The sequence below is a fragment of the Malus domestica genome, chromosome 05 (assembly GCF_042453785.1).
Source record: "Malus domestica chromosome 05, GDT2T_hap1".
Lineage (NCBI taxonomy): Eukaryota > Viridiplantae > Streptophyta > Magnoliopsida > Rosales > Rosaceae > Malus > Malus domestica.
The window spans coordinates 36,132,479-36,147,255 of NC_091665.1; the positions used below are offsets into that span (position 1 = coordinate 36,132,479).

Consider the following 14,777-nt stretch of genomic DNA (forward strand, 5'->3'; position numbering starts at 1 on the left):
CCAAACCACCGTAACCGATTTTCTCTCAGCTTTCCTACAATTTCGGCTACTCCTACTTTACCTCGGATATCCTCATTCCTAATCTTATCCTTTCTCGTGTGCCCACACATCCAACGAAGCATCCTCATCTCCGCTACACCCATTTTGTGTACGTGTTGATGCTTCACCGCCCAACATTATGTGCCATACAGCATCGCCGGCCTTATTGCCGTCCTATAAAAATTTTCCTTGAGCTTCAGTGGCATACGACGATCACATAACACGCCGGATGCACAACACAAAATAAAATCCGTGGAGCAAAAGCATACCACGATCGAGCAAATGAGGAACCTTAGCTAGCTCTAGCTGGTCGATGAAGGCTTCAATATGTCGCCATCTCCTTTAATGCATATAGTCTACCATACCAAGTTAGGTTTAGCAAATATATCTTCCCCGTTTGCAACGTATAGCAACAACCAATAACCCTGTACGTATGTGTGTGTGTATGCTACCTTGTTAGGCTTAGGCCTGTAAGGTGTAACCACTAAGACCAGACAATTAATTCAGTCCAAAGGAAAAACAGTAGGAGGCCATATTCAATTGTCTCTGGAAAAGTGACCCAAAAAAAATTCTCTGTGGAAAAGTTTGACACATATAACGCAAAGCGCGGGAGTTGGGACACTATCCATCAATTTTGGTGGAACCGTTGAGCCTATAGTTAATTGGTGACCATAGTTTAAGCCTTCTCAATGTATATTTGTGCGCATATACAAACATGCAGATGGACATATGGTCCGACCTTCAACCTGCAAGTTATGACCAAATTTGGCAAGAAATATGTCGAAGATCATGTAGAACCGAAAACTAACTGCCTAAAAGAAAAGAATGTATATAAATTTATATGCACTAAAAAAAATTAACAATAGTCATTAATATTAGTTTTACAGAATAAGATAAGTTAAAAGACTAAAAGTAGCCATTAAGATCTTTTAATTACTCGATTAGCTACTGATATGTCTTTTACCCACCTCATTTTGTGAACTTTAGTGGTTCTAATCTGTTTTTCTTGTAGTAATGGAAATTTATTTCAAACTAGCTAGAATAATTAAATTTAAAAACAATATTGTTTTATATTAAGCATGGAATGGAAGCTACCAGGTATTTTCGAAAGAAAATCTCGTTCTTTTTTTAACTTAGTTATATACATTTTCATACCAAAGGAAAACTATTATATTAATTAGCAAAGGGATATAGAATCTGAACCAAATTTCTGATAAAAGTACCAAAACAATTAAGACTGAAAAAGACTACCGCACACAGGTTATTTATAGGATGGACATCCATCCATGCATGAAGTGACTGTATATCCTTAGATCCGCGACTTTGCGGGCTTGTAGAGCCCTAGCTGCCCTAGCTAGCTAGCTACTTGGAAAACTTTAAGATGTCAGTTGCGCACCCAAGGTATTGAAATGGGAATCTCTGCTGCGTTGATGATGACGTACCCACATGATCATGATCATGAGAGTTACTAAGTTGTTGAGTCGATGAAGAAGGGTTGCACTTGGCCGTTTGCGACGCTGAGTGATTAACATCGAAGTTCTGATGAGATGCAAGGAGCTTGTCCAAGAATGACCAATCACCACCACTAATGAAGGACCTCTCCTGCTGTTGCATGAGTCCACAACTACCAGATGCTGCTGCAGCTGCCGCCGCGGCAGTGGATGTTAGCCTCAACAGGTTTTGGGAACACTCAATGTCCATGGTGTTCAAGTTGATATTGTGAGGTGACACAAAAGAGGAAGCAGCGACAGCCGACTCTGGACTGAACAACTGTGGGAGGTGCATGGATCCAGCGTGATCAAAGCTACTAGGATAATTATATAGTCCTTCCAGATGATGGTGATTTTGTTTTTGCTGATGATGATCGTAATGATCTTGTAGTATCGGAACATGAGAACCACTTGCCTTCATGTTCGTGAAGTGATCATGCTCTCGATGATCTTGATGAGCAAATTCTGGTTGATAACCTCTGTTGTGATTCTTTTTCTTGAAAACCCTACATACCACCCACCCATCTTCCTGCTTAACCAAATTACGTATACCCTATTAGTTATTTTGAATATCGACATGAGTGAACCGTATTATATGATGTGACATACAATCACTTGTTGCATCAATTATAAGGACATTCGATAAATTGACACATCAGGTATCGCATAAGGGAAATGATTTCACACTTTTTTTAGACGCACACCTTCTTCCTAGCTTTTTGACATTTGTATTGAAAAAAGTATGCAAAAATTGTTTTCCATGTGATTCAGTCAAGCAGTATGATAAAAATGTAATGTTTTAACATTAATTATACTTCAATATTTTACCTGAACTTGATCAGCACTAGTGTTGTCATCTTCGAGGCGATACTCGTGCATGATCCAGTCGGTCTTTTGGCCATGGGGAGCGCGCCCAGTGTAAAAGACTAAGGTTTTCCTCATGCCAATCCTCTTGGAGTTGGGGAGGTGGATGGCTTTGTCTCTCCCAGTTGCCTTCCAAAACCCAGCTGTGGTTGCGCGGTTTGTACGAGTTCCTGTTGGATATTTCTTATCTTTGTGGCTGAAGAAGTACCACTCATTCTGAGGCCCTGACCCTATTCTGCATTTCTCTGTATACACAACGTTAACAATTATTACCAAAATTTAATTAAGGTCACATATGTCTGTTTGTAATATGAGCTCAGAACAAGTAGATATCTAATGCATAGGGACGCATGAGAGAGTGCATATACAATGACTTTTTTGGCGTGTCAAGAACAGGTCTCTTGTCAAAACCCTATATATATATATATGTATGTATGTATGTATGTATGTATACCTTTGAGGTCCCAGGGTTCGAGTTTGTTGAGATCCACCTCCCTAATAACATCAAGATCGATGGTTTCATAAGACACTTTCTTCCGAAGGTAATAGTAGAGGAGCTCCTCATCTGTCGGATGGAAACGGAACCCTGGAGGAACCGTCAGTTGTCCATTTCCTGCAGCCATCATCCTCCTCCTTCTTTATTGATATATATAAACTTTTCACCCTAAAAAAGAAAGGCATGCATGCCATTATTTTTAGAATACAAAGTAATATGAAAAACAAAAGGAACCAATTAATTGCACTCGTTCAAACAAATTCGTTCCGATTCCGTGGAGTTTTATCCCCCAAAGTTACATAATCCCTAAAACCCTTTATAATTAACTCTTACATCATATTCTATGGAGTTTCATCCCCCAAAGTAAAGATGTTTGCTTGTAGTTGTATGTAAGCAGAGGAAATTAATCATAACGTAACCTAGAAATCCCATGAGATATGTAAGACCTAGAAATCCCATGAGGTATGCAAGACCTAGAAATCCAAGTAAATACTTATTTATTTATCACTAATATTAGGGTTTATTTGGAGAAAAACTTCACATATTTACAAAATAAGCTTCAAAATTAATAAGAGCTATAGCTAGGTCGAAATAAAGTTGGGGGAAAAAAAAAGCAAAGAAGAAGAGAAAATTATAAAGATGCATGAAGAGAAAGAACAAAAAGCAGGTAGCATACCTTTTTGCGGTAACTAGAAGGCTTTCCACTTTCCCTCTGAGACAAGGAAATGAAGACAACCAGTAACGCAGGAAAAAAGGCAGACAACTGAGAGAACAAACAATACTGCTGATTTCTTCGCTTCAAGGGCACGACGTCGTAGCTAGGTTTAAAGAGGGGGAGAGAGATAGAGAGAGAAAGATATGGAGGAGACAGTGAGAGAAAGAGAGTTATGGATGAGTTTAAAGCCTAACTTCTGACAGAAGAAGATGGGCACAGAAATAAAGAAACAAACAATAAACAATAAACAATATAAAAATAATATGTTATTTGTATACGAAAATTGACATACTTGTTAACATACTAGCTAATGCATGTGAATCTTCCACTTGTATTAGAAGACATGTTAGTAAGTTTGTCAATTTTGTGTGTCCATATGTGTTACCTATATATTACAGCTAGTATTATTGTTATGAAATATGGGAAAGAAGAAATCTAGAAAATAATTAAGTGAATGAATAATGTTAGGGAGATCACTTTTTTGTACTCTATGGTATACCACATGGTGTGACAAATGATGTACGTATCCAACATCTAATGAGATAAGAGTAATTCTAGGTAGACCATATATTCATACAACACTTGTGCACTATCTTATGCAGCAAGTGATGCTACAATCAACTTCTAATGATAATAATTCATTAAATGGCATGACATGCATACATAATTTGCCACATCGATGATAAGCTAATGTGGTACAAATATATGATTTCTTTAGCATTTTTTAATATGATAAATATATCAATTAACTTGATTTGTACACATCACCTATCACATCAAATGATATATTCATGTGGCATAAAAACATAGTCTCCATATTGTTTTCTTTAAGTTAATGTATGGAAAGAAAAAAGGATGTAATTTTTTGTGAATTAATAATGTATGAAGCGGGCGGTGTCTTGTTTTCTCATGAGGGTATGTGCGTAGGGGCTTTGGTAAATGTCCGTTGAACGGAAGACCTTAATCCTCAATAAAATGAAGAAAATCTGCAAAAATATCAATTTATCCCCATTTAGTACAGTCAATATTCTTCTTTCCCCATTTTAAAATTATATTTTTCGTTTTTTTCTATCCAGTTTTATCTTTTTGTCTTCAATTACGCATGCTCACAGTATTTGGTCAGAGTCAAAGAGGAATTAGAGTTCTTTCTTTCATTCCTTTATATTCCAAATCTAGTTCGTATATGCTCTTTCCATAAACCATGTGACCCTTTTGCTCAAATATTATTCATGGAAATATATATATATATAGCTACATTGCACTACTTGTTCGTTTTCATGCTAAATTATTTAATAATTTAATTTTCATAGAAGCTAGAAATTTTCTTAAAAGCAGCGGTCAAACCCTAAGGATGTACGTTTTATCATCGACTGAGTGCCCTGAAATGCGTTCATCAAATGACAAAATTTGCATCAAATTCAGTGCAAACGAGAAACTTGACAGGTTCCCCCATTTAGTTGTTCAAAACATGCATGCATGCCATATTACTTATTTACCCATCCCCATTGCCATTGGCAGTGTTTTAGGGTAATGGGGCGCTGTGCTGCATGCAATCGACGACCATGATCGAGGACTTTGATGTATATCATGATTCCGGATCCTAGGCAGATTTTAAAATGTTAAGTATATGATCAGTAAAAGAAACCATAAAAACCACCCAAATTGATGAAGATATATGAATGGCGTGTCCTACCATACCATTCAATAGGATTGCAACCAATGCCAAGGCTAGCTATATATCTCCGCTAGTCCACTTGACCTGATAATGATAATGGCACCACGTCAGTTTCCGATTATGCTACAACTTCTCCTGAGAATGCAACTCATCCTAAAAGGATATGAACTATATATGTATACATTGACTTAATTATATCTTCCATATATCACATTGTAATGACAGTCTAACCACGTTGATTTCTAATTCTGTTTAACATCGTGTTTTCTATTAAGAACTTATTAGATCATTGATTCTTATGTTTGTCTAACTATTAAGTTAACTGTTATTTTTTATGTAACACTAGAGTTTATCTTTGAACATTAGTTTGATTAGAAGTCCTTGCATAATTGAATGAATAAATAAATATTCTCTAATAGACTTAATTATTTTACCGAACAATACTTATATTGTTAAACTGTGAATCTAAATTACACATTTAATAAATAAGAGATGAAGTATATTGATACTTTAATAAATCACAAATTCTTAATCTAACAGCACAAGCATATTGACAAGAGAATATTTCTCTACTACATATTCAATAAGAATGGAAAAGGCTCCCCGATATTGAACCCGGGCTCTGGCCTTGTGGGGTGAGGAGGTAATTAAGTTTCAAAAACTAAAACATCACAAAAGAGATGAAGAAAAATCATATTATATATATGAATATGGATGATAAGAAAGCAGAATGCTTAAAGTCCGTGGCATTTACACGTGCTGGTTCAACACAGAATACACAATTCAATGCCTCGATTAGCTTAATTTAATACCAAATGCAATGCAAGTAGCCGGGATCGGGATGGCTTTGTTTCAGTTCTATTCAGACCCAAAGGGATTCCCACGCGATCTTCCATATATAAATATTATCATTCTTAATTATGTATCTGTATGCATATATTTCCTGGTCAAACACGCTGAATGAGTGCACCTGTGTTATATAAAGAGAATTGTTAAATGGATTTTCAAAAGTGAGGTTCTTCATAGATTTTCAAAAGTGAGGTCGCACTTGGTGCGATGGCAAGTGCCTTCGCCCATGAGCGGTAGGTCTCGGGTTCGAGACTTGAGAGCAGCATCTCCATAAATGGGGGTAAGGCTAGCCGACATTCACCTCTCCCAGACCCTGTGTAAAGCGGGAGCCTTGTGCACTGGGTATGACCTTTTTTTTCATGTTTTTAATATAATGTCTTATAATGTTGATACAAATATTAACGTTAAACTGTGGCATGTCAAAGAGTCCATAAAGATTCCTCTTTGAGAAAGTCTCTTTAGCATAGAGAGTCAATAAAAAATTTTACTTTAAGAGAGTCTTCTTATTATTTCTCTTATATAAATACACTTACTACTTTACTTCAAGCAGTAAGAGTAGTACTATTGGTTTCTGATACATATTGATTATGTATGTATATATACATGTATATTTGTATATTATTTACATGCAACAACACAACTGGTGCCGTTGCCTTTACGAACACTGCTACATACTTCATTCCTTCATTCACAGCATTAATTCATCAAATATAGAAAGGAATTCTATGGAGTATGGGAGCTTCTATTCTCCTCGATGCATGCAAATATATATTTTTTGAGAAGTCTTGTATTGGTCCATTAAACCACAAAATTTTTCTTCACTCGCACAATGTACATGTGGATACGGCCTTTGGTTATTGGTAATTACAAATTTGCCTGCGTAACTTTGGAGTCGTACAAATTTGGTCCTTAAAAATAAATTTTGGTTTCAAGTTGATCCCTTAAATTCTTTGAAGTGTTTCTATTGTGGACAAGAATAATGTTAGTTACAAAAAGTTGATAGGGTTAATTAGTGGTGAGCAAGATTAAATTCAACCAAATTTTTTTGGTTGAAACCGATTACTATGTTGACTATCAACAAGGAAAGAACCTGAACCGTCCCAATTTCTATAACCATTAGAGAGATGAGAAACAAAGATGTAAAGCTAACTAGAGGGTTATAGGTTGATCATGTGTTTAGCAAACCATGATATTACTTAAACTACTCTAATTGCAACACCTATAAAAAGTTATTCCAATCATATTATCCGATCAAGTTAGTATTTGTCACATCCTGGCCTCGCCTCCGCCATAGCATGATATTGTCCGCTTTGGGCCCCAACCACGCCCTCACAGTTTTGTTTTTGGGAACTCACGCGAGTAGAACTTACCAGTGGACCACCCATCCTGGGAATGCTCTGGCCTCTTTCTCACTTAACTTTGGAGTTCCTACGAAACCCGAAGCCAGTGAGCTCCCAAAAGACCTCGTGCTAAAAGAGGTGAGCATGCACATATAAGGCATAGATGATCCACTCCCCTAGACGATGTGGGATCTAACAATCTACCCCCTTAGAGGCTCGACATCCTCGTCGGCACACTTCCGGCCAGGGATTGACTCTGATACCAAATTGTCACATCTCGGCTCTCACGGTTTTGTTTCTGAGAACTCACATGAGAACTTTCCAGTGGGTCATCCATCATAGGATTGCTCTCGCGCGAACTTGCTTAACTTTGGAGTTTCGATGGAACCCGAAGCCAGTGAGCTCCCAAAAGGCCTCGTGCTATATGGAAGTGGGCATGTACATATAAGGCATAGTGGATCCACTCCCCTGGGCGATGTGGGATCTACGACTTTTCTAGTTTGATTTGTTTTGTTCGGAATAGCGGTTCAAAACTTAAAGAATGTGTCGATGTACCACCATATAGGTGTGTATGCAACCTTTTCATGTTTTGGATTCCTCATTTCATCAAATGATAATTTGTTCTAGTAAACTAGGGTTTTGGGTATTAAGGATCAAAGTGTAAAAGATAAAACTTAGGATTATCAATTTGTAAGTGTTTTTCATAGTTTGTTAGAGTTTGTTATTTTGACAGTTATGATTTGTAGTTTGTAATAGTTAGTGAGCTGTCTATCATCTGTGTGATGAGATACTGTATAAATACTAGATTCTACATTCTTATTGAAAATTAATGCAAAGATAATTTTCCTGACATGGTATCTCTCGCCTCTGTCTAATGACCGATCATTCTTCCTCTTTCGTTATTCGCTTCCCCTTTTTTCTCCCTCTGAAACCCTAAATCACAGCCATGGCGATTACTGTTTCTCCTTCATCTGCCTTCGATTCTCAGGTTCATCAGCCTTCAGTCCCAAATTCGTGCCTTAATCTTTCTGGCACTTCTTCTACTGCATCGATTACGATCAACAAAAGCTCACCACAACCAATTATCTCACATAAAGTGCGTTATTCGCTCCAATCTTTCGTCGCTACAACCTTACTGGCATCATTGATGGATTTATGGCCGCTCTGCCCCAATTCATTCGCGATTCATCTGGAAATAAAATCTTGAATCCCAACTATGTTGCTTGGTTAAAAAATGATCAAAATATTCTCATTTGGATCAATTCAACACTCTCTGAATCTCTGATTCCATATACATTTGGTGTGAATTCTTCTCGGGAGCTTTGGTCTAAGCTTGAATCGTGTCTTGTCGCCGCCTCACAGTTTCATATCCATGAACTCCGTTCAAGACTTCGCACAATTACTAAAGGCGCTTCCACTGCGGCTGCTTATCTTCAACAGATTGAGGAGATCGTTGATACGCTTACAAGCGCTGGAGCTCCTATTGACAACTCTGAGCTCATCTTTGTTACACTTCATGGCTTTCCTTCGAAGTAAGAATCCTTTGTTGATGCAATCTAGTTTCGTGTTGGATCGACAACCATTGATGAATTGCATGGTTTATTACTGAGCAAAGAAATTCAACTTGCAAATCGCAAGAACTCAACCGCCTCAGGATCTTTTCAGGCATTTCACTTTGATCTTGGATCATCTGCTGGTATTCTTCCTCTACCGACTCGAAACCCTAATTCTCAGGCGTTTGCTGCTCAGAATTTCAATCACACTCACGGTCGTGGTCAAGATCACAATCATTCTCAGCATTTCTCAAACCCTCGGTTCACCAATCAACGCCACAATTACTCTAACTCCAAACCTAATAATCAGCGACAGAATTCCTTTCGCAACAATTATCAGCGCACAAATCGTTGTGGTTGATTTGGCTCTCAATTTTATGGTCGTCGACTTATTTGCCAAATCTATTGTCAAAATAATCATGAGGCTGCTGAATGTCCCCATCACATGAATCCTCAATTTTGTCCAAGATCTTCTCAATCTACAATATGTGCTAACACTGGTCAATCATCTGCTACTCTAACTTTCCTTCTTGACTCTGGTGCCAGCTCTCATATGACTAATTCAATTGTAAACTTGCAAAGTTCAGACCCCTACATAGGACCCGAGCAAGTCTACATTGGTGATGGTAAAGGTTTGCCCATTATTCATTATGGTTCTTCTACTCTTCGTACTACTCATCATGATTTTGCTCTTAGAAATGTCTTACATGTTCCTGATTTAAAGCAAGATCTATTATCTGCAAATCAGTTTACAATTGATAACTGGTGCTTAATCACTCTTTATCCTTTTCACTTTGTTGTGAAGGATCTTTCTTCGGGGATGACGTTTTTTAAAGGTCCTATGCGAAACGGGTTATATCCTTTCACTGCCTCTAGTTCCACTACTGGTACTCAGCATCTCTTTGTTGCAACAATCAATGCTTCCTCTGAGGTATGGCATCAAAGATTGGGCCATCACTTTTTCAAAGTCTTTAATAAAATAGTCTCTCAATCTAGTATTCATTTTTGAACTAGCGTGACTAAGTCCTTTTGTTCAAATTGTGCATTGGGAAAAAGTTCAAAACTTTCTTTTGTATCTGCATCTAGTACCATAACTAGGTATATGGAACTTCTCCATACAGATGTCTGGGGACCATCACCTGTAATGTCTGTCTCTGGTTATAGATTCTACTTGCTGTTTGTGGATGATTTTACCAAGTACTGTTGGATATTTCCTCTGAATTGTAAATTTGAGGTCTTTAATACATTTCTTGATTTCAAAGCACTGGTTGAGAATATGTTGCACACTCTTATTGTCACTTTGTGATCTGATGCTGGATAAGAGTTTTCCAGTTCTGTGTTTACTCAATATCTAAAAATAAATGGTATCCATCACCAATTCAACTGTCCTCACACGTTAGAACATAATGGTTGTGCTGAGCATAAGCATCGACATTTGGTTCAAATTGCTCGTACGCTCCTTACTGCATCTTATGTTCCTCATATTTATTGGGTGAAAGCATTTTCTACAGCAGTGTACCTTATTAATCGATTGCCTACTATGTCTAAATCCTCTCTATGGAAACTTTTATTCAAGAAACCTACATCTTATCATACTCTCAAAGTCTTTTGGTGTCGATGTTTTCCCTGGTTAAAACCCTATACCATGTGCAAATTAGAACCTAGAAGCAAACCTTGTGTTTTTCTTGGTTACAATATTAACCATAAGGGATATTGATGTTTTGACCTTTCCACACATAGAGTATATATCTCCCAGCATGTTATCTTTGATGAATCCTATTTTCCATTTCATCCTAACCTTTCTCTTCTCCACCCTCCAATTTTTCATCCTCTTCCATTCCTTCTACCTTAGTCTTCCCTCCTCTAAGTTCTTCACCACCACCATCATCTTCTGCAACCCTCTCAATTCCTAATTTTGAACCTGCATCAGATCCTGTAGCTGCAGTTATACCATCTTCTGCACCTGAACCTAGACCTATATGTTCATCTAACATCTCATCAATTGCTATCTCTAAGGCCAATATTCACCCCATGAAAACTCGATCTAAGTCCGGTATGGTCAAACCTAAAGCTTATGCAACTACTAATCATCCCATTCCTTCTCATATCCCTGAGAATTTCTTACCATCCACCTACTTACATGCATCCAAACTGTGAGAACCCATATTTTTTATTGGTGAAAGCCCTATGTTTAAGTTATTATTTATTTTATTAAGACTTGAAGCTAAGTTTTGGAATATTTTTCTTAGTTAAGCCCTAGAACCATGCTTATGCTTAGTCATAAGTTTATAAGGTGGACATGTGAAGCTTACCATATGGCCCTATCTCTTATCCTTTTTAAAGTGCTTGTAAGCACCATGCTGGGTTGGACGTGTAGCTCCACAATTCAAGTCTTGCATCCAGTTGACACAGCTTATTGCCACCATTAATCATTAGCTTAATCACCTAGTTAGGTGTCATCTCCTCATGTTATGATTCCATGCCAATTGACACGTGCCTTTATGAGTCACTAAGTTTTGGAGTCGTTCGGTACTATAAATAGGGACTTCATCTCTCTGTTTTAAGAATGTGAATTGGATTGGCAATAATGTCTGTGGTTGCATGCATGCAAGGCATGCATGTTAATGAGAAGGGAACCATGAGAGTTTGACATGCAAAGTGTTAGTCCTAATATATGTGTGTGTGTGTGTGTGTGTGTGTGGAGAGAGATCGGGTTACAGAGAGACAAGAAAGAGAGTTTGGGTTAGTATGCTGGTTGTGTGGAGATTGTTAGTTGGGTTGTCTTGCCAAAGCTTGGATTATCGAGGCGAATGATTTATGTAATGTGTTTCAAAGTATTCTTATTTTCTGAAAAATGAAAACCACAAATTGTTGTGGGTTTTATCTATTTATAAACCTCTATCTATTTTAAGTCAAGCATGTTGGATTTGTTGAAATACCTTTGGAATCATTAATATGGTGATATGTTGATTATTTGGATATGTTCATGGAGCATGAGAACTTTAGTGTTGCATTAATCCAAGGGATAAATGTAAACTGTACACTGGGACATTAGGGTGGAAATGCCAATAGGAGTCACGTGGTGAGTTACAATTTATGAAGGATGTAATGAACACGTAAAGGGATGATGTGATACGAAATTACGTGGTTAAAGCTTTGATATTATTATTGTATTTTCTAGTGTGTGTAAAAAGGCATTGCTTGACTGACATATTACATATTCTACTCACCGAGCAATGGTGGTTGTTGTTCACCCCTCACCTATTATTTTACAGATGTTATTTGGCAAGACATGTGTTAGAAGAGATGAGGTTGTGATTGAGGAGAAGTTTAAGGATTTTAATTTATTATTTTTGTACACCCTGTAAGGATTTTGGAGTTATTTTAATAAGAGGAGTTTATTTTTCCAACCCGGGTCAATTTCCTTTTATTTATTTTTACTTTTATCTCGCGTTTCGGATTCGAATTCAAGTTTTTATTACCGACTCCGGGTCCGGGGCGTGACATAAACACTGTCACTGGAGGCATGTTATGCAAGAGGAGTACAATGCTTTCTTGAACATTGGGATTTGGTCTCTTGTTCTTTCACATTCATCCCAAAATTTTGTGGGTTGTAAATGGGTATTCCGAATAAAAAGGAAAGTTGATGACACTATAGATAAGTATAAAGTTAGGCTAGTTGCTAAGGGTTTTCTCCAGCAAGAAGGTCTAGATTATAATGACACTTTCAATCCAGTTGCCAAACCAATTACAATCAGACTTCTTCTCACCTTTGATGCTCAATATGATTGGTTTCTTAACTAATTGGATGTTAGCAATGCATTCCTTCATGGCTCCCTCTCAGAAAAAGTATTCATGTAGCAACCACCTGGGTTTCAGGATCCAACTAAGCCTACACATGTTTGTCAGCTTTACAAATCTCTCTATGGTTTGAAACAAGCTCCCCGAGCTTGGTATGAGAAACTGCAAGGTGCTCTTTTATCTTTGGGTTTCATTGGATCTCAGAATGATCATTCCTTGTTTGTAAAAAAAGCTCCCACTTTGGTATTTGTGTTAGTCTATGTAGATGACATCCTTGTTACATGATCATTATCTCATGCCTGCAAGGATACCATTGCTTAACTCAGTACCTTGTTTCCTATTAAAGACATTGGTCCGTTACACTTCTTTCTAGGCATAGAAGTTAAAAGGTCATCTTCTGGAATTCTTATTTCTCAAACCAAAGATATCTTGGAGTTGCTTAAGAAAGCTAAAATGGATGGAGCAAAGCCTTATGCTACACCTTTAGTACTTCAAAAATGGATCACACTTCTCTTCTGCTCTCTAATCCAGATGAATATAGGTCTCTTGTGGGTGGTTTACAATACTTAACATGGTATAGACCAGATCTATCTTTTGTAGTAAATCTTATCTGTCAATACATGTACAGCCTCATAGCATCTCATCTTCAAGTTGTCAAAAGAATACTAAGATACCTTAAGGGATCTCTTGATTTGGGTCTATGGTTCCCTAAATGCTCTACTCCTCTTAGTAATAATGCATTTTCTGATGCTGATTGGGCTGGTTATGTTTTAGACAGAAAATCAACAGGTGGATATTCCATTTTTCTAGGCAATTCTCTTATTAGCTAGAGTGCAAAGAAACAGCCAATAGGGGCTAGTTCCTCTACTGGAGCTGAGTATAGGTCCTTGGCAAATACTGCAGCTGAAATTACTTGGTTGTGCAAACTATTGGTTGATGTTAATCTGGTTCTTCCCTGTCCTCCCAAACTGTGGTGTGATAATATTTCAGCTATATCTTTGGCAAAAAAATCTCATTTTCCATGCTCGAACAAAGCATGTTGAAATTGACTATCACTATATCAAGGAGAAAGTGATTTCCAATGCTATTTTAGTTCATTTCATATGTTCTCAAGATCAAATTGCAGACATATGTACTAAGTCCTTGCAAAGCCCAGATTTTTGCTTTTCAGACACAAACTATCTCTTCGGTTCCCTCAACTCAGTTTGAGGGGGGATATTAAGGATCAAAGTGTAAAAGATAAAACTTAGGAGTATCAATTTGTAAATGTTTTTCACAGTTTGTTAGAGTTTGTTATTTTGATAGCTAGGATTTGTAGTTTGTAATAGTTAGTAAGCTGTTAATCATGAGATACTGTATTAAATACTGGATTCTATAATCTTATTGAAAATTAATGCAAAGATAATTTTCCTGACATTGGGGAGCCTATAAATACATTTAAGAGTTCTAGTAATAGTGTAATACAATAATTAGCCTTGTTTCCATTTAAGCATGTAACAGTGTATATTATGCAAATTTGCAATGCAGTAGTATACGTTTAGAGAAATATTGAATAGTTATTGTTTACATGCAACAACACTTATTGGTGCCGTTGCCTTTACGAACGCTACTAGATTATAAGTATACACTGCATTAATTTCATCATTAAACATTTAATAATAATATGGGAATCCCATGGAGTATGGGAGCTTCTATTCTTCCTCGCATCATGTTCCATATATAATATATACATAGATATAATACATATACATATATATATATATATATATTATGTATAGTACGCTCATTTCCATGATGCTTATTGTAGCTCCAACTCCAACAATCATTAACCCACTCCACTCTCTCTGGTCAGCTCTAAATTATTAATTTGCATGGCGACCTAGATGCATGCAAAGTGAACACTCTTATGGCGCGTTTTGTGTTCGTCCCATTAAACCACAAAATCAAACATCTAC

General features: G+C 37.1%; 1 protein-coding gene across 1 annotated transcript; it reads right to left on the minus strand.

Annotated features, from left to right (window-relative positions):
- Positions 1–1,084: 1,084 nt before the first annotated feature.
- LOC103435336 (protein SOMBRERO) lies at positions 1,085–3,875 on the minus strand. The gene is made up of 4 exons (XM_008373722.4): positions 3,566–3,875; positions 2,848–3,057; positions 2,358–2,638; positions 1,085–2,058 (listed from the first exon to the last, which is right to left on the minus strand). Exons 2-4 carry the CDS (start codon positions 3,017–3,019, stop codon positions 1,402–1,404), a joined length of 1,110 nt encoding a protein of 369 aa, XP_008371944.2. The 5' UTR covers positions 3,020–3,057; positions 3,566–3,875; the 3' UTR covers positions 1,085–1,401.
- Between the last annotated feature and the right edge of the window lie 10,902 nt (positions 3,876–14,777).